This window comes from Toxorhynchites rutilus, chromosome 2 (genome assembly GCF_029784135.1).
Source record: "Toxorhynchites rutilus septentrionalis strain SRP chromosome 2, ASM2978413v1, whole genome shotgun sequence".
NCBI classification, from domain to species: domain Eukaryota; kingdom Metazoa; phylum Arthropoda; class Insecta; order Diptera; family Culicidae; genus Toxorhynchites; species Toxorhynchites rutilus.
This window is the reverse complement of record NC_073745.1, coordinates 318,045,780-318,064,123: the sequence shown is the minus strand read 5'-3', so window position 1 is coordinate 318,064,123 and position 18,344 is coordinate 318,045,780. Positions and strand designations below refer to the sequence as shown.

The 18,344-nt window shown below is 40.6% G+C and overlaps 1 protein-coding gene across 1 annotated transcript; it reads left to right on the top strand.

The window, feature by feature from the left end:
- Window positions 1–1,415: 1,415 nt before the first annotated feature.
- Window positions 1,416–17,860, top strand: LOC129768992 (tectonin beta-propeller repeat-containing protein). The gene is made up of 6 exons (XM_055770965.1): window positions 1,416–3,839; window positions 3,899–4,260; window positions 15,100–15,363; window positions 15,429–16,236; window positions 16,300–16,755; window positions 16,815–17,860. Exons 1-6 carry the CDS (start codon window positions 1,794–1,796, stop codon window positions 16,854–16,856), a joined length of 3,978 nt encoding a protein of 1,325 aa, XP_055626940.1. The 5' UTR covers window positions 1,416–1,793; the 3' UTR covers window positions 16,857–17,860.
- The last annotated feature ends 484 nt before the right edge of the window (window positions 17,861–18,344 follow it).

Sequence of the window (18,344 nt, the reverse complement as noted above, 5' to 3'; positions counted from 1 at the left end):
CAGCACTTGATGAAGTCATAAATTGGATCGATTCGTGGTAAGCCGACAAACTGGCCGAATATTTCCGCAAAGGGATCCGTGAATTGCCAGAAAGATGGAAGAAAGTTGTGACTACCCAGCAAACATTAAATCGCATAACAAGCATATATATAACATCATATGCCCTAAAATTTGGTTGGCATATAATGCGCCTAACTGGAATATGCATGCAAAAGTGGAGGCCATATACATGCATGGCAAATGCTTACCGAATTTGTTCGGATGAATATGCAACTTTGACCGGCTATAATAGCGATTATGTTGAAATTGAATTGCAATCTAATATGAATATATTCATGAATTGTCAAAGCACCAAATACGACTTTTGCCATACTCATATACGATTTATTACAGACATAGAAAAAAAAACAAATGGCGCAAAATATTTTCGTGGAATGTTTATTATAGCCTCATGAATCGCCATTTTTATATATGAGTATTTATGTTAGTAGATATAATAATAATAATTGTTTGATTGACTTGTGTTGGGAGTGGAATAGGAATGTTTAAAATGGTACAGATTGATGTTTGGTGAAAACTGCTCCGATGTGGGTTCGAATTCCGGTTGTCTGGATTATCATCCACCAGCTATCTCGCGCGGCTATTTGAAATTTAATTCAACAGCGGTTGAAACTTTCGATTACATCAGCATTTCATTGACATTTCAATATGATGTAATATGTTCTTTATTAGGATCTAATATGATTTACTGTTTCATGATTTTCTTCAGCATGCAATTATACGCTTATACGACACACAAACACCATCAGCGTAATATACGCATATGATGTGGATTAATTATATTTTACGACAATGTACATCATAAAATTGATGTTTATGTTATACCGATTTGCGACTTAATTTGATAATGGTATATAAAATCGAGTTTTTACATTTTATGCCTTTTCAAATATACACGATACATACTTTGATTGATATTATATGCGATTATGATTTATTCGGATTTCTTGTAAGACTTGGCACGTGCAAAATTATACGATTTAATGTTTGCTGGGTAGTGATGGGCAATACTTTGAATATTAAATTTGTAACCATTTTTGCAGAATAAAGCATTAATTTTTGAAAAAATACGAAAATCTTACCGGTACTCCTATTACTTTTTGAACCTAATGATCAAAATGAAATCGCCTGCTATACAACTTTCGAAAAACAAACCTCGTGAATGGAACAATTCATTCTCTTTCTGGACCGTTCGCAAACGATTCCAACGTTCAAATAGTTCAGATAGAATGAAGGAAAATGGAAGACAATTTTAATCATTGCTCGTTTATCAAGATCTGGTAAAATATAACAATTATGCATGCAGTTTCGATTCAACGTGTGCGGTTTGTTTACATCCCCTTCGCAGAATTCAACAGTCACAGTGGCTGTCTTCCTCACGCAAAATCGATTTCAGAAGTGCATTGTGCAGTTTGGCGAAAACATTGATTGGGAACAGTGTATATTAATTGATATTTGGCTGAAATTGTGAATACTTTTTAGTTTCTGTGATTGTATTTTGTGATTCTTTTTAACCCCCAAAGCAGTATTTATAGATAGTAAAATTAAAAGTAGTCTTGTGAAGTTCTTTCGGATTTTTTCTTTTTTTCAACGTGATTCAGTGTTATCGATCCGCCTTGAAGTTTTTTTTTACTATCGGAAATGTGTTGAACTTGCTGGCTTGTGATATTCGCATATTTTATCGCTCAGAACTCATCAGTATTCTGCCGGCGGCTGACAGACGATAGGAAATAATGCCGAGTACATTGCTGTTTGCGAACAGCAATGAAGGTCGCGTCTATGCACTGTCTACGGCGGGTTCCGCCTGGCGTGAGTTCCTTTATCTGGGGCTGGAATTCAAACGAATCTCTGTCGTGCCACACTTTATGTGGGCGATTGGCGGAGATCGCCAAGTTTACGTCCACGTCTATGGGCTGGATATACCGATCCGTATAAAGGAAGAGGCTTACGAGAACGAACGATGGCTTCCGATTGAGGGATTCTCCAGCAGATTGCTCCCGACGGATCGATATCATTTCTCGAACGCAGATGGGACCGTCGATAGGAATATTGACAAAATTAGGCTCCCATCGATGGCCTGGCAATGGGACGGAGAGTGGCAACTTGATCTCACCCTGGACGGACAACCGCTGGATCACGATGGCTGGACGTATGCCGTTGACTTTCCGGCGACGTATCATCCGCAGAAAAATTGGAAGTCTTGCGTACGGCGGAGGAAATGGGTTCGCTTCCGAAGATACTGTGCACTTAATTCCTGGTGCGCGGTTGCTCCACTTCATAAAGATCCTACCCAGGAACCGTTTATAGATGTCGCTATAAATGGTAGTAATGTTCCGGGAGCCGCACCGGGATCGCTGCATGTTTGGGCTGTGACTGCCCATGGAAGGGTGATGTTTCGCTCAGGAGTCAGCACGACTTCCCCGGAGGGTTTGCGATGGACCGCAGTGAGTACTCCATCGGGCTGTGAGGTCGCTCAGATTGCTGTTGGGCCAACAGGTCTAGTGTGGGCTTCACTGTACAACGGAAGAGCTATAGTACGCACAGGAGTGACCAGAGATGCACTGATGGGAACAACTTGGCTGGAAGTGAAGCCCCCTGGTATCAATCTCAAAATAAGCCAAGTATCGGTGGGAACTAACTCCGTATGGTGCGTCACCAACGATAATCACGTTTGGTTTAGACGGGGTGTCCACGGAGAGGCGTCGGGAATCAGTGAAGATGCAGCAATTGGCAGTGGCTGGGTGGAAATGGTGGGAAACATTTCCTATGTGTCCGTTGCACCTAACGATCAGGTATTTGCCGTGGGATCCGAAGATCGAGCGCTTTACTTCAGATCAGGAGTGTCAAAGTCTGATCCAACAGGGAAAAAATGGCGTCTTATACAACTACCTCTGCAAATGAGTCGTACTTCCAGTAATTTCTCACTTTCTAGCCGACGAAGCGGAAGTGAATCTCCCTCTACCAAACATCGTAGCTTGAGCAGCCTGTACAAAGAGAAACGACAACAGGAAAATATCTCGCTGTCGGATAATGTCGAGGAGACGTCCCGCTCGGCACCTACCGCAAATCCAAAAAATCGGCCGGAGCTATGGCACAAACCGGAAATTTCGCCCGATGCGATCGCTACCAAAGCGGAATCTCAGCTTGCGGCAAGTTTGGTGGAGAAAAAAGTAACCAGAAATCTTTCGGAGGAAACAGTTGTAGCGTCAAGCGCACCACTGAATGAGATTTATGAAATCTCAGGCAAGCAACTGAAGAATTCACGAGCCTGGAGCCCCGTCAGAAGCGTTGGCTCAGTTGTGGGTACCGAGGCCCATCCGGAAACTGATTCAAGCGTATTCGAAGGTGAAAGCTCCCGGGATTCCGGGGTGTTCGGAGAATATGAAGAACACGGTGGGTCACAAAACTGGACGGAGTGCGAGGTTCTGTGGATTGGTTGTGCCGCAGGTGCTGTAAGCGTCGATCCGAATCAGCTGCCAAATTGGTTCAACGATAGCTTCGGTAATGGGAACCAGGAGGAGCTGACCCAGCCGTGGCGTATAAAAATATTGGATGACCTGAAGCAGCGCCCGCCAGGGCCACTGGGGGAGAGCGAGTTTGCAACTTACGAGAAAGCAATAGAGATGTCCTCTTGGGTTAAATCTGGTGAAGCTCGTGCCGCCAAATCGGGTCATGCGTTTGAGGACTGTCTGATCGAGCTGGAGTGGGTCAACAACCATGGCACGGGACTAGATTCGGGCACGCTAACAATACTGAATTCGGATGGAATAACTACCAAGGTTGGATGATTTATTGAGAGAACAACGTTCTCAAATTAATTCTCTGTTATCTCTTCTAGATGCAATTTTCCCTTTCTGAAATCATGTGCGTTATGTGTTGCAGCGAACCCGGCTCGCCCAGGTTGGCAATTCATGCGCCCCGACTGCCACCGGGATCGTCCCCGATAAAGATTCAGTTCAGCGGTGATACCGACCTGGAGGATTGGATATCCCATCTTACCTCGGTTTGTTGCCAAATCAATGAGGTTCACGGGAGACCCTCGCAAAGATCTGTGTGGATCACCTCGAACATGGGAGACGTGTTTGTGTTCGACCCATCCAACCTGGAGGCTGTGCAATGGCGCGGTGAGCAGAAGGTCTTCCAGCAAAAAATTGATCTTTCAGCTGCGGAAACGCCGTATTTGACTTCGTTGAGTAATGGGTATGTTTTGTTTTCAAATTTCGTTTATTTGGATTTCACATTACAAGGGTGAGATTATGGGAATTGACTTGTCGAGGGTTTGAACTTTGACAGAAGACTTATTTTGTTTGAGAGAATGGGAGGAAGATGAATACACGGAGACGAACGAGAGAATCACACACGAAAATCGATAGCTTTCCGCAAAAGATAGATTACAGACAAATAAACATAGACCAAGATGTACCTCGCACGAGTAAAATACATAGGTACTCATTGTCATAATGATAGGCCATGAAACCAGATTGATGATCCAGATATATATATATATATATATATATATATATATATATATATATATATATATATATATATATATATATATATATATATAAAAATGGATTTCTGTCTGTATGTCTGTCTGATTCTTATGGACTCGGAAACACTACTGAACCGATCAACATGAAAAATGGTATATAGGAGTTTTTAGGGCTGAGGAAGGTTTTCGTGATAGTTTGAGACCCCTCCCCCTCCCTAAGAGAGGGCTGCCATACAAATTAAACACAAATTTCTTCATTACTCGGGAATTAATCAAGCAAACGAAACCAAATTAGGCAAATTGAGGTTTTATGATGTAATAAGTATTTCTATGGTGGTTAGACACTCCTTCCGCTCTCTAAGGGTGGGCTGTCATACAAATGAAACACAAATTTCTGCATAACTCGAAAACTAATCAAGCAAATGGAGCCAAATTTGGCATGTGAAGGTTTTACAGGGCACGAAACTTTTCTATGGTGAATACACTCCTCCCCCCTTCTCTGAGGGGGGCTGCCTGACAAACGAAACACAAACTTCTGCATAACTCGAGGTTTTTGGGTATGAGAAATGTTTCTACAATGGTATGACACCCCTCCCTCCTCTGGAATGAAAAGGGGGTCCCAGAAAAATATTACACATATTTCAACCAAACATGACAATTGAAAATTTTCGAAAAACTTTGAAGGAAAAAGGGGAAATTCGGAAAATTTAATTCCCATATGTTCTACAATTACATAGTGACAAGTGCTGTTAGTCCATTTGATGTTTGCGCTAGCGAAATTGATCTTTGTTCGACACTGGAAATGGACTTTAATGTGATGAAACGCACTCCTATATCTTCTCCTATCTATACCAAAAAATAAAGTATCGCCGGATGTGTTGATAAGAGCAGAACTCGAGGAAGGAATGGTCCGATTTAGGGCTGTCATTATTCTATCATATTTTCTGTATAAAACATGTATGCCATGTAACGGAGAAACATGTTATTTGCAAGTGGTTGAAAAATCTTGAACGAGAATTATGTCTGAAAATAATCTGATATTATAATGATGAGTTTTGTTAGAAATACTAGGAATTTTATAGTAAAAGGTAAATTCAACGGGGTCGAATAGAAGATCAATCAATGAACAATTCTGCGATTGGGCCCATGAACTTGTCCATAGTAAGAAAACGTGAATTTTTGAAGGTATTGATAAATAAAAACAAATTTTAGGCAGGACGAAGTTTGCCGGGTCAGCTAGTTATTAATAATAGTACAAGGCGTTCAAACTATTTAATTTTTTATATTTTTTCAACGATTCTCTTCAAAGAGAAATTATGATCATGGTTTGTCCGGTTGTGATAAATCACTATTTTCGAATGGATATTCGAATTCTCGAGAAGATGTTGCATTTATCATTGTTCTGAGTTTACTATCATCATACTGATCCATTCATAATTTAGGCTTTCTTCAGAATATTACCTTTTCTTGGGCTGTTGCAAAGTGTTCACCTCAACACATTCAACGCAGAGAAACTTTATTTCTGCTATGCGCGATAGAGCTTGAGCTTGAGCTCGAGTTTGGGTAGACTGTACAATTCGTAGTTGCTCTCCGTGATTGACCTGAACCAACCAAATTGCACAAAAAACACACAGAATGACGTTTGGGACTAGCAAATCATTTTCGTTGTGCAATTTTCGGTGATTCGAGCTTTAAATGGTCAATAACGACGCTGGCCACGTCCTTACAGTAACCAGGGGAAAGGTAGGAATGTTAGTATGATATACGCCGCCCGAAGGTCAGAAGGGTTGCCTCTATAGCGTGGTTCCCTAGCGTTTATCATGGAAAGGATAGTTTGTTGATGGGAAGGGGTAATAATCAGGATTCACTGTAGTAAATGATATGATTCTGCAAACGGATTCTCAACCAATCGACGAAACTGAATTACGAAATCGAATGTACTTCGACAAACGGACCAGCGATGTATTTTAAAGACAGATGAATATTTTTATTTTTCACATAGAATATACGATTCAATAGTTCGTGGACCCTTCCAATTTACACATTCTTAAACACTCACGACGGATGATATCCATGGGCCACCTGAAAAGGTAACCTGAAAAACACAACCACAATACTAGCCGAATATCAATTTCGTGATTCAATTTGGGACATTCTCGAACACCGGACGATCGGTGACACCATGGATCACTTGAAGTACTTCTCTACAAGAAAACATACCTACTATATATTTCGTGATTCAGTGCATCGCTGGCTCTTCAATTTGTTGCATTCTTAAACATCCGATGACGGATAATCATGGGTTACCTGAAAATGTAACCTGGAAATTACATCTGCAGTACGAGCCGACAATGTATTTCGTTATTTATTGCGTCGCGGACTCTTGAAATTTACACATTCATAAACACCCTATTTTGGAGAATATCCTTGGGCCACCTGGAAAACACATCTGCAATGAAACGAACCGACAATGTATTTCTTAAGGCCCATTTATACGTTGCTAGTAGCTGACTTGACAGTAAGCAGCTACTGGGCCGGTGAACTCGCTTGACAATTGGTTGACTCGCCTTGTCCGTTCACACAGTGTGGGCTGCTGACGAGAAACTAGATACTACAGCATTTTTTTTTTTCAAATGTCCATCAAATTGGCAGAAACAGCAACAGGTCCGAATTTGACAGATGATTGATCTGCAATCGGCTTCTCTATTGGCAGTTTTCGTCTCAGGTTTTCAGTTGCATTTATCATTACACAATTTTATCGCGAAATACACGTTGACCGTATATAAAAATACTTTGTGCTGAATTTCTTCGAACTGAAGGTACTATCCGAAAAAACAGAAAGGCAAAAGAATTTTGGCCAGGAATTGGATGCAAGGAAAAGGAGCAACAAATACAATATAGAAGGAACTCTACGATGATGATCCTTTAGAGTACAGAGCAGAGAAAAACACCTGAATAAGTGGAAACACTGTTGGATTTCATTGGTTCAACAATACAACGCCAAGATACACTCATGGGGGATGCTATACCTGCAAGAGTGAAATTAAAAAACGACATTGATGTACCTTTCTTTTGGAATATCGTTCAGATTGTTGTCGATATTTTTTAGAATCTCGAAAGCATCCATAGCTAAGCTAATTCCGGAAGTATGTGATGGCAGTCTAAATGATTTTTTGACGTAGGACTACGTCTAACCGGAAGATATAGGGGGTGAAATGGAAATCTAGGCATTGAACAAGTAGGAAAAAATGCAAGATTTGGAACGCTTATAACTCGAGCATTTCTCAATAGATCGCAAAGGTTTTTGCATCAATTGATAGGAAATATATCTACGCATCTACCATAACGAATAACATTTCATTTTTCTTGAGATAAATAATTGAATAATTGTGAAATATCAAGCATTGTCAAAATGCACTATGTGCCCATTTTTGATTGGTCCATTTTGTGCTCCTCAAATCGAACCGACCAAAACGGGCAACCAGAGCAGCAGCGAAATAGAATGAACCACGATTGGAAAGGAAAAAGAAAAAAATGAACGAAACATTGGTCGCAGTCTCACACATGCGTAATTCTCGAGCCAGCCAGTCAGCTTAAAAATCCCCGCTCCGCTGCCGTAACGATCATTCTCATTCAAACCGTACACCACATCGGTTCGCATCACAACACATCAACAAACCAACCCAAGCAGCCATGTCTGGACATGGTAAAGGAGGAAAAGTGAAGGGAAAGGCAAAATCCCACTCGAACCGTGTTGATCTGGAGTTCCCCGCAAGGGTAGCTAGACCGAGCGCGTTAGTACCAGTGCACCAGTCCACCTAGCCGACGTTATATAGTTTCGGCCGCCGAAGTGATCGAGTTAGCTGGCAAAGCTGCTCGCGACGATAAGAAAACCTGCATTCGGAACAGAACACATTCGGTTCGGTGGACATCAAGACAACAGGCAGTTGCAGCGAGTGGCGAGTGGCAAACGCAATCGCAAAACGGCATCAGGTAGCAGAAGAAAAAAGTTTGTTCTTTATACACACTGCTTTGGTGGCAAATCCAGAACAAGGCGGCATCGAGGGCGTTCGAAATGGTTTTTTTTAAAACCACGAGTACTGAGTTTTCTAAATTGGAACCATTCCATAAAACAAGGCGCTTTTCAGGGCCATTAAACCTTCCAAAAAAGAGTTTAGGAAATACAGTTCAATGCTTTCTAAAACATTATCCAAAAAATAATAAAACACAAATTGATTTTTTCATAATTTGTTTGCCAGGATATGATGAGTATGTGAATTTGGCAGTTGTTCTGAGCTTATTGATTTTCACCAATTCTTAAATTGCTTCTAGATTGAAAGTACAGTAATTTACACTTATCTCGACATTTAGCTAATTGGACGGACCAGTAATGCAACATATTTAGATGGACATTTTTGTAAACATAGAGTTCCAAATTATGACCCCACATTGAAGGTCGACACTGTACCACTGTTATCGCAAATGTTCAATTACAGGTTAAAATTACTTCCAATTCGATACTGAGTGGTGGTAATGCGACGTGCCATTGAATGTAATTTACTGTAAAATATGTCACAAGCTGGATGGGAAGAGATTTTCCAACTGTGAAAGCTGTGGCGAGTGGCAAATGCAATCGCTAAACAGCAAGGTTTAGCCGAACAAGATGGGGATATCGAGTGATAACAAAACAATAAACTTCAATTAGATTGAAGATAATTTTGTGATCCTGAAAAGGACCCTTTTTAGCCTGCATGTGAATCCAACGAGCGAACAAATCGTAATGAATGTATTTTTTTGCCATCGCTCCCTTTTAACGCTCATTCGTTCGTCTCGTTGTATTCGCCCCTCTGGCTGAGTCTGCCGATTTGTCTCTATCCTGTGAGTGTGTACCGCTAGAGTATAAAACACGCGGACGCCAAAAAAATATCTTATTTTCTTTCAAACCGTAAACCCGTGTGGTTGTACGGCATCGGCATCGTGGACGTAACAAAGGAGGACAAGTTAAGGGAAAGGCAAAGTCTCACTCGAACCGTGCAGGTCTCCAGTTCTCTGTTGGTCGCATTCACTGATTGCTCCGCAAGGGTAACTAGGCCGAACGGATTGGTGCCGGAGCACCAGTATACCTAACAGCGATTATAGAGTTTCGGCCGTCGGAGTGCTCGAGTTGGCTTGCAAAGCTGCTCACGACAATCAGAAAACCCGCATCAAGAACAGAGCAGCTTCGGTTCGGCGCTCATCAAGGCAACAATTAGTTTCAGTGAGTGGCAAAGTGTTTCTCCGGCACGTCGCATTAAATGTAATTTACTGAACAACATGTCACAAGCTGGATGGGAAGAAATTTTCCAACTGTGAAAGCTGTGGCGAGTGGCAAACGCAATAGCTAAACAGGAAGGTTTAACCGAACAAGATGGGAATATCGAGTGATAACAAAAACACAACACCAAAGGTTCTTTTCAGAACCATCAACATGTTCATAAAGAGTAAACAGTAAACTAATCCATTTTTCAGGTAGATAGGTAGGTATTCACGTAGGAGAAGGAAATAAAACAATATATTTAAAATATATATTTAACAAAAGCTGTCCCCTTTGTATAGTCCTACGTCACTCCGGTTATGTCCCCGACATTACCCACCCGTCTTTTTGAAATTTCATTTATTTCGCCTTGCCAGCAGCTTCGTGTACCAATTTGTGAAATGAAAATGATAGTAGATTTGCAGGAGGAATAACTACGCGTCAAAAACTAAGATAATGAATGAAAATGTACTTTTTTAAATTGAATATGTATTCTGTTTCTTAGAACAATACTTTTTTGCAAGTTGTGAGTGAATTTTGAATGAAAATTGTGCTTGATAATGATTCTATAGTAGAGATTCCCAAGAAAACTATCTCAAAAAGAAAACGTGCCCCGCCAGCGTGCGAAACAAAATAACAACGATTTCGTTTAGAAACCGTGAGGGTTTCATTTGTTTTTCCAAAATTTTTGTAATCAGTAACTCTGACTTAACACCAACCAACTCATGATCAGAATTGAGGTCATTGAAATGCGTTAATTACATAGTTTAGCTATGTAAATCTGATACAAATAGTGTGCAAGCATGATATTTACAATATTTGTATGTGTTATAATCCAGAAAAGGTCTGAATACGTGCCAAATAATCATCGGGTGATTGATTAAAAGTTAACTCAAATGAGGGGCGCATTGACACCAACAGAAGGTGAATTTTATAATTCTTTAAAACATGTGAATCCGTAAAATTATACTATAAAACTACTGAAAATCATATAAAAGACAATTTTATTTATATATTTTGAATCGATTGAATACCTGATTTGACACAGGTGCGCTGGACTAGAGTATTCAAAACAGTGGACAATCCAAGATCATATTTTCGATTAGACAAACCAAATACATCAAAGAAAATATAAGAGGTTGTGTCCAAGACACGACCACATTGTTGACTTAGAACTACGCTGTTATTTTATTAAAGTCGCTTGTTTATAACTTCGGATATTATTTTATAATGCTGCGAAATTTTAGAATTTACTGTTTAGTAGAATGGTTTGGTCACCCTGAAATGGTTTTCTTTATTGTAGGATCAGTTGACGATAATTGATTGATGATTCATTCTTGCCCTCGCAGAACAATACACTAGCTGATTGTATGACGCAATTTGCGTCCGAGGTACATTTTTAATGCATTGAGATGAAACAAATTGCGTCATACAATCAGCTAGTGTATTGTTCTGCGAGGGCAAGAATGAATCATCAATCAATTATCGTCAACTGATCCTACAATAAAGAAAACCATTTCAGGGTGACCAAACCATTCTACTAAACAGTAAATTCTGGCCTCTTTCGGGATTAACAGGTACTCGGCTACAGTCGATTATGTACTTGTTGCACCAGCACCATTATTCCACATCTCATAACTACATCAATCTGTCTTTGGCACCGTATAGAAACAACAGCAATGGCAAAACATACTTGAAAGCTTCATAACTTTCTCATGCTCGAGATAACGCAGCTGTCATCCTTAGTGGAGAAAGTTTTGCTACTGGCAAGCGAAACCAAATGACATAATTCTAGAATGACATTTACATTCTTGGTGATCAAATAGACGAAACAAACTATTTCTGTTAATCTCAATAATTTCGAAAATAGTAACATTGCTTCATTATTTTTTTTCAAAATATATATTTTTTTAAGGCACATATGGTAATCTTGAATAATTTTCCGACCAAAACACTCAATAGTTGTCTTATTCTTGTTAGGAAATACGATGAGCGTTTATCAACTTTCATAGAGCGGATTGCCTCTATTGAGCTGAGACTTTCTGAAAAAATAAAAGTGGTCGATGGGCAGTGTTTCAATGGTCCCTAGTGCGTAGTATATCGCACCCAGTTCAGCGACATACACGGAACAAGGATCTTTGAGTTTGAAAGCGGCACTGGACTTTTCATTGAAGATGCCGAAGCCAGTGGACCCGTTTATGAATGAACCGTCAGTAAAGAACATTTCATCAGATCTTACTTTCCCATATTTTTCCGAAAATATCGACGGAATAACATTGGAGCGAAGATGATCTGGGGTTCCATGGATTTCTTGTCGCATGGACAGATAAAAAATGACAGAGGAATTGCAAAAGTATGGGAAGCAAACGTGGTTGAAGATGCCTGATGAAGAGTGCACGTCGTGGGTAAGGTACTCATGGTATAAAGACATAAAGCTTGACTGAGGAGTGAGTTGGAGTAGATTTTCGAAGTTATCAATCACCAATGGATTCATGATCTTGCAACGGATGAGAAATCTGTAGGATAATTCTGTGAATCGAAGAGTAAACGGGGTTACTCCTGCCAAGAGTTCGAGACTCATCGTATGTGTCGAATGCAAACACCCCATGACTATACGCAAGCAACGATATTGTATCCTCTCCAGCTCGAGAACATAAATCCTGGCGGCTGATCGGAAGCAAAACTGCCATATTCTAACACTGATAATATCGTTGTTTTATAATGCTTAACTAGTTGACCCGGCAAACTTCGTCCCGCCCAAAAATTATATTTTTGTTATCACATTCACGTTTTGTACTTGATTGATTCTCGAGTTGCATGCAGAAATGTGTGTTTCGTGTGTATGGCAGCTCCTCCTTAGAGAGGGGGTGGAGTGTATAAACACCATATAAACATTTATTGCACCCTAAAACCTCCACATGCCAAATTTGGTTTCATATTCTTGATTAATTCTCGAGTAATGCAGAAATTTGTGTTTCATTTGTATCGCAGCCCTCCCTAAGAGAAGGGGGAAGAGTATCTGACCACCATAGAAACATTCATTGCATCCTAAAACCTCCACATGCCAAATTTTATTTCGTTTGCTTGTTTAATTCTCGAGTAATGCAGAAATTTTTGTTTCATTTGTATGGCAGACCTCCCCCCCCCCTTTTGTAAACATGGTTGGAAATAGTTAGACGTGGAATCATGGTGGAATCATTTATATCAGAACATCCGATTGTAAAAAGTGGTCACAGACCTTGAACGCGGCCACCGAGGCAGCGAAGAGGAGTACGACAGTGTGACAAGCATCCTTAGTGCATTGTGTCCCGCGAGAAACACTTAAACGTTATCTACGTTGTACAGACCTTTTGCTGCTCCATATTCCTCACTCTTTCTATAATCAAAAGCAATTAGCCGGAATAGATTGGCTGGCTGGTTTTCGAAAGTGTCACCCACAAATCTAGAATATTCCACAGGACACCTTATGTTGCTACTGTGGGACACAATTCAACTCCTCTACGGGTGTCGATAAACGGAACCAATTCTATCGATGCACAGATATTCTCTGTTCCTGATTTGAGCAACGTAAAATTGTAGTCCAATCACTTTGATCACATTGTTATTTTTTGTACATGCAAACTGAATGGAATCCAATGAAATACAAGTAAAAATTGCAAAATAGAATAAGCTTTCGTCTTATGAGCTCATTACGTTATTCCCCTACGGAAACATGCTTAAATTATTGAATCAATAAACATGGTCATATTGCCCCGCATGGTGGTCCATTTTGCTCCGTAGTGTTTCCGATCGATGGAAATGGAACACATTTTTAAAAGTGTAGTTTTTCCACATAAATCTTTTTTAAACCGTATTCAGACAATCCACATCGATCAATAAGGTTTCAAATCGTGAGGTTTTAATATGTAGCATAATTTAAAGATGTTCCTACATGATTTAGGACGTTTCGTTCTTAGGGGGACCATATTGCCCCTATCTACCACCCTACACCCAGGTATTTGAAAAGCATAGAATGTTGGATCGTTTTGCCGGATAGGTGAAGCTAGAATTGGGCGGGTTCGTGCTTCCTAGAAAGAACAACCGTTTCAGTTTTCTCTGTAGAGAATTCGATACCCAGCTTGAGGGCCCACGTGAACAGATTGTTCAGGGTATCTTGCAACGACTTTTGCAGAACGACGGGATTAGTACCCGTGATGGAAATAACTCCATCGTCTGCAAGTTGTCTCAGTGTGCAGTCTCTGGTTAGACAATCGTCCATATCATTGACGTAAAAACTATACAAGAGGGGGCTTAGGCAGGAGCCTTGCGGTAGGCCCATAAACTGTAACGAGAAGATTTCGAGTTACCATGAGAGAAAATGTGCTTTTCTGACAGTAAATTGTACAGGAAATTATTAACAATTGGTGAAAGTCCACGATTATGATTCTGAGGCGTTCTTTTTCGAGCAAATGCAATTTGAATCTAAGAAGATAGAAGCGCGAGACAATCATTCCCTTTTTTTTATCCCATTTATTTATTTATTAGGCTCATTAGCATTTTAGCTGTAACAGAGCCGAGTTTTAATTGTGTACATGTACATATGTTTATGTTTCTATAAATTGTAAATTACACAGTAGCCATTTTTAGGCGTTAGGTTTTTCTGTTCCATTACATTATGGTAAATTACACAGTAGTAGCCATTTAGGCGTAAGGGTATTCTTTCTGTTCTTCCATTGTTCAGCAGACCGGACAGCGGAGTTGGTATTGAACATTGTTGGGTTATTTATAGAACAGCAGCCCGATGTTTCTTGCAGAGCAGATCAGTTGTATGGATGAATCGATCTTATTTCGACCGTGGATCGATCTCCATCGCTGATGATGGTTGCTTGGACGTAGTTATTCTATAACAACACAAAGATGGTCAATTGAGGGTCCTGAGTTTGAACACACGATCGATCGCTTAGTAAGCGATCGCGTAACCAAGTGGCTACGAAGACCCCCAATCATTCCCTTGTCAGATGTAATTCTCTTCTTTTATTACCCTAGTCTTCGATGACTGTATGATGAACGATACGTTTCGGCAATCTGTGCATCACGGACAACCGCCACTTGTTTTTTGTTCGGTATTCTCAGTAATTCGGTCGTATCTATCAGCATAATCGTCTCCGTCGTTTTCTGTTCTCGAGGGCAAATCTGTTTTGGTTATTATCGTATATGTTGTTCGAGAAAGATTAATCTAGCCATTGACCGTTCTCTTGCTGTTCATCCCCAGAATGATTGTGGGCTCCTGCCTGGAAATATCGGGCTTTGTGTATGACGACGCCGACCAGATACGATTCGACTTGCAGAGTTCGCCGACGGTTCGGGCGCGTCACAAGATGGAATCACAGCGGAACATTCCGTTGCACATTAATCCACGCTTCAACGAGAAAATCACCGTGTTCAACTCGATGGAGTCCTCCCACTGGATCGAGGATGAGAAACGAGACGGGCGTATGCTGTTCTCTCCCGGGGCGGAATTTAAACTTGTGATAAGGTGAGGTATCAAACAATTACGATGTGAGTTACGGGAGCTTGAAGAACCGGTCGCTTCTTCTCTAGGTCTGAACCTGACGGCTTCCGGATCACAGTTAACGACAAGGAATATCCCTTATACAAATACAGAAATGGACTTGCACCGGAAACGGTTTGCAGTCTGTATAGCAGCGGACGGGTGAAAATCTTTTCGATTGTTTACGAGAGCCCGAAATTGATTGTTCCCCTGCGAGATGTCTTCTGGCGACAAATAGGAGGACATCTGCGCAGGGTTCAATCATGTAAGGCAGGTATTGTGTGGGGGATAGGGTATGACAATACTGCGTGGGTTTATACGGGCAGCTGGGGAGGTGCTTTTCTCAAAGGTCTCGAGACTGGCACTCAAAGTATCAACACGATGACGGACACACACAACTATCCAATTTATGAGAACCAGCGATGGAATCCGCTGTCGGGATTTTCGACCACTGGATTACCAACCGATCGGCACACGTGGAGCGATATCACAGGGAAACACAAGCGCAGCAAAGAACACACCAAACTGTTGTCCATGCACTGGCAATGGGTTAGCGATTGGTTGGTAGATTTTCACGTTCCAGGTGGAGTGGATCGAGACGGATGGCAGTACGCGGTGGACTTCCCGGCTAGTTATCACTCGAAGAAACAATTTACCGACTACGTTCGCCGAAGGCGCTGGTACCGGAAGTGTCGTCTAAGCACCACTGGACCATGGCAAGAAGTTGGAAATTCAAAGATTGTGGATGTGTCGCTTCAGCCAGACAGTGAAGAAACGGATTGCACCGTAACGGTTTGGGCAGTCGCCGCCAATGGGGATGTGCTGTACCGACGGGGAGTCTCACAATCGCTGCCAGCGGTATGCATTTCCTATTTTTGTTTTTAGAAATCGAATTAAGCGTCCCCTTTATCTTGCACTCAGGGTACCGGTTGGGAACACGTGGCATGTGACCAGCCGCTAGTCAGTGTAAGTTGTTATGAGAACAAAGTTTGGGCTATTGGGAAGAATGGCTCCGCCTATTGGCGCTGTGGCATTTCGAAAGAAAATCCGTTAGGCAGCAAGTGGTTACCAATCGAGCCCCCGGGTGGAGTCACTTTCAAACAAATCTCGGTAGGTAAAGCAGGAATTTGGACAGTTGATACGACAGGTCGACTGTCTGTGAGGAAGGAAATCACTGCCACCTTCCCCGAGGGCAGTCACTGGCAGTTACTCGCTAACATCCAGAATGATCCTCCCCATTATGAGGGAAACGTTGGCTTCAAGAACGTTTCCGTTGGGGAGCACGTGTTCGCCGTATCTCAGTCGGGATATATATGCAAACGGAGTGGAATCTGTGTGGAAAATCCCGCTGGTACTGGATGGTCGCTTGGAATACAGGTGAGTGATTCTAGCCCCATAATTTCTATGTATCCAGCATAACACTTCTTTGTTTGTAGGGCAATTGGCATTATGTCAGCGTAAACGGATTCTACGAGTAAAGTAGAAGTGATATTGCTCTTCACCATGGAACAACAATAAGTCAATGCTTCTAATCAACTAGTAATAGTGTTCTATCCAAAAAAAAAACTGACCCAAAGTATTAAGGCTGCTCGAGGCTACTAAAATGTATCAGTTAAAGTCATAATTACCGATAACCGTCTAACATAACAAATAAAACAAAAGGGCTTGCAAAAGATTCTTTGTCTTCTTTGTCAATTTAATATAGACTGGAATGGGTTAGTTGAAATAGGAAGGAAACGGCGGCTTTCCGCCAAAAACAAAGCCGCTAAACCGCTAATTACATTTCCATGATGTTTCACGGGTTGGCACTCGGGTTCACCAATACAACTATACTGAACTGTCAAGTTCCGAGTATTGTTTTAGAAAATCTAAAAATAGAGACTATGAAAATGGAAAACTTGCTGCTCTTGCTTTTGTATTATTTGAATCGTAATCCAATTCGGATTCTGATTTTGAAGAGTATATTCGTGTAGACGGCATTAAGCTCCGTGTGCTTTCATTGGGAGGCGAAAATTATTATGGATATTCAGGAGGAATAAACATGCTCTCAAAATCAAAATTAGGAATGAAAATTTACTTTAACGTATCGAATATTTATTTTATGTGATGAAATAAGAGTGTTTTTTCCGATTCTGCGATACATTGAACGAAAACTGTATCTAATGATGATTTTATATTATAATAGTAATTATTTGTGGAACAAACAGGAAATGCATTGACAAATGGTTAAGTGAGTGTCAGGACTACATGTGTTAGGTAATCAAACAATATGAAGTAAAAATTTTCATTCAAACTTTTATATTTTTACACTGCACTTGGCCCTTCTGATCTTATAGAGAATACTTTACCTCCCAAGCACTAATATCTCCACCAGACGTCGACACTGTACATTTGTCGTCGCAAATATAAACAAATCAGACTATACAACGCACACCAACAAACCACCGCATTCGTGAAACTGAAAACGTTTTTTTATTACAGAGTCAGTGTGGCACTGACTCAGTTTTAAAAACGAATTCGCTATTAGATCAATGAAAGATGCTATTTATGGCGTATGTCACAATTACGAACAGCATCATACCCTGAACTGCAGATTAATCTATTTTATGCCAAGCGTTCGAAAAATCGCACAGCAAATTTGATAATTTTTCATGGCTTTGGAAAGCAACCATACGGTAATGTTTTGGCATCAGATGATAGCTTAATCTATTGGCTACCACTTGCTTTCAATTACATTCAATTCTGTATAACTTTATTAAGCAATAAATTCGGTTTAAGGGGGTATTCTAGTGTAGAGACACGAATTTCGAACGTTTTTTTCGAGTTCCGTAAAAATAAAACAAAGAATATTGTTACTATCCATTATATCATTATTTGTTTATCTATCTTTTAACAATAAAACAAAAATTGAACGGAGAAAAAATATATATAGCTAGAATGGTTACAAGCTGATGAAGTGAAGGGGT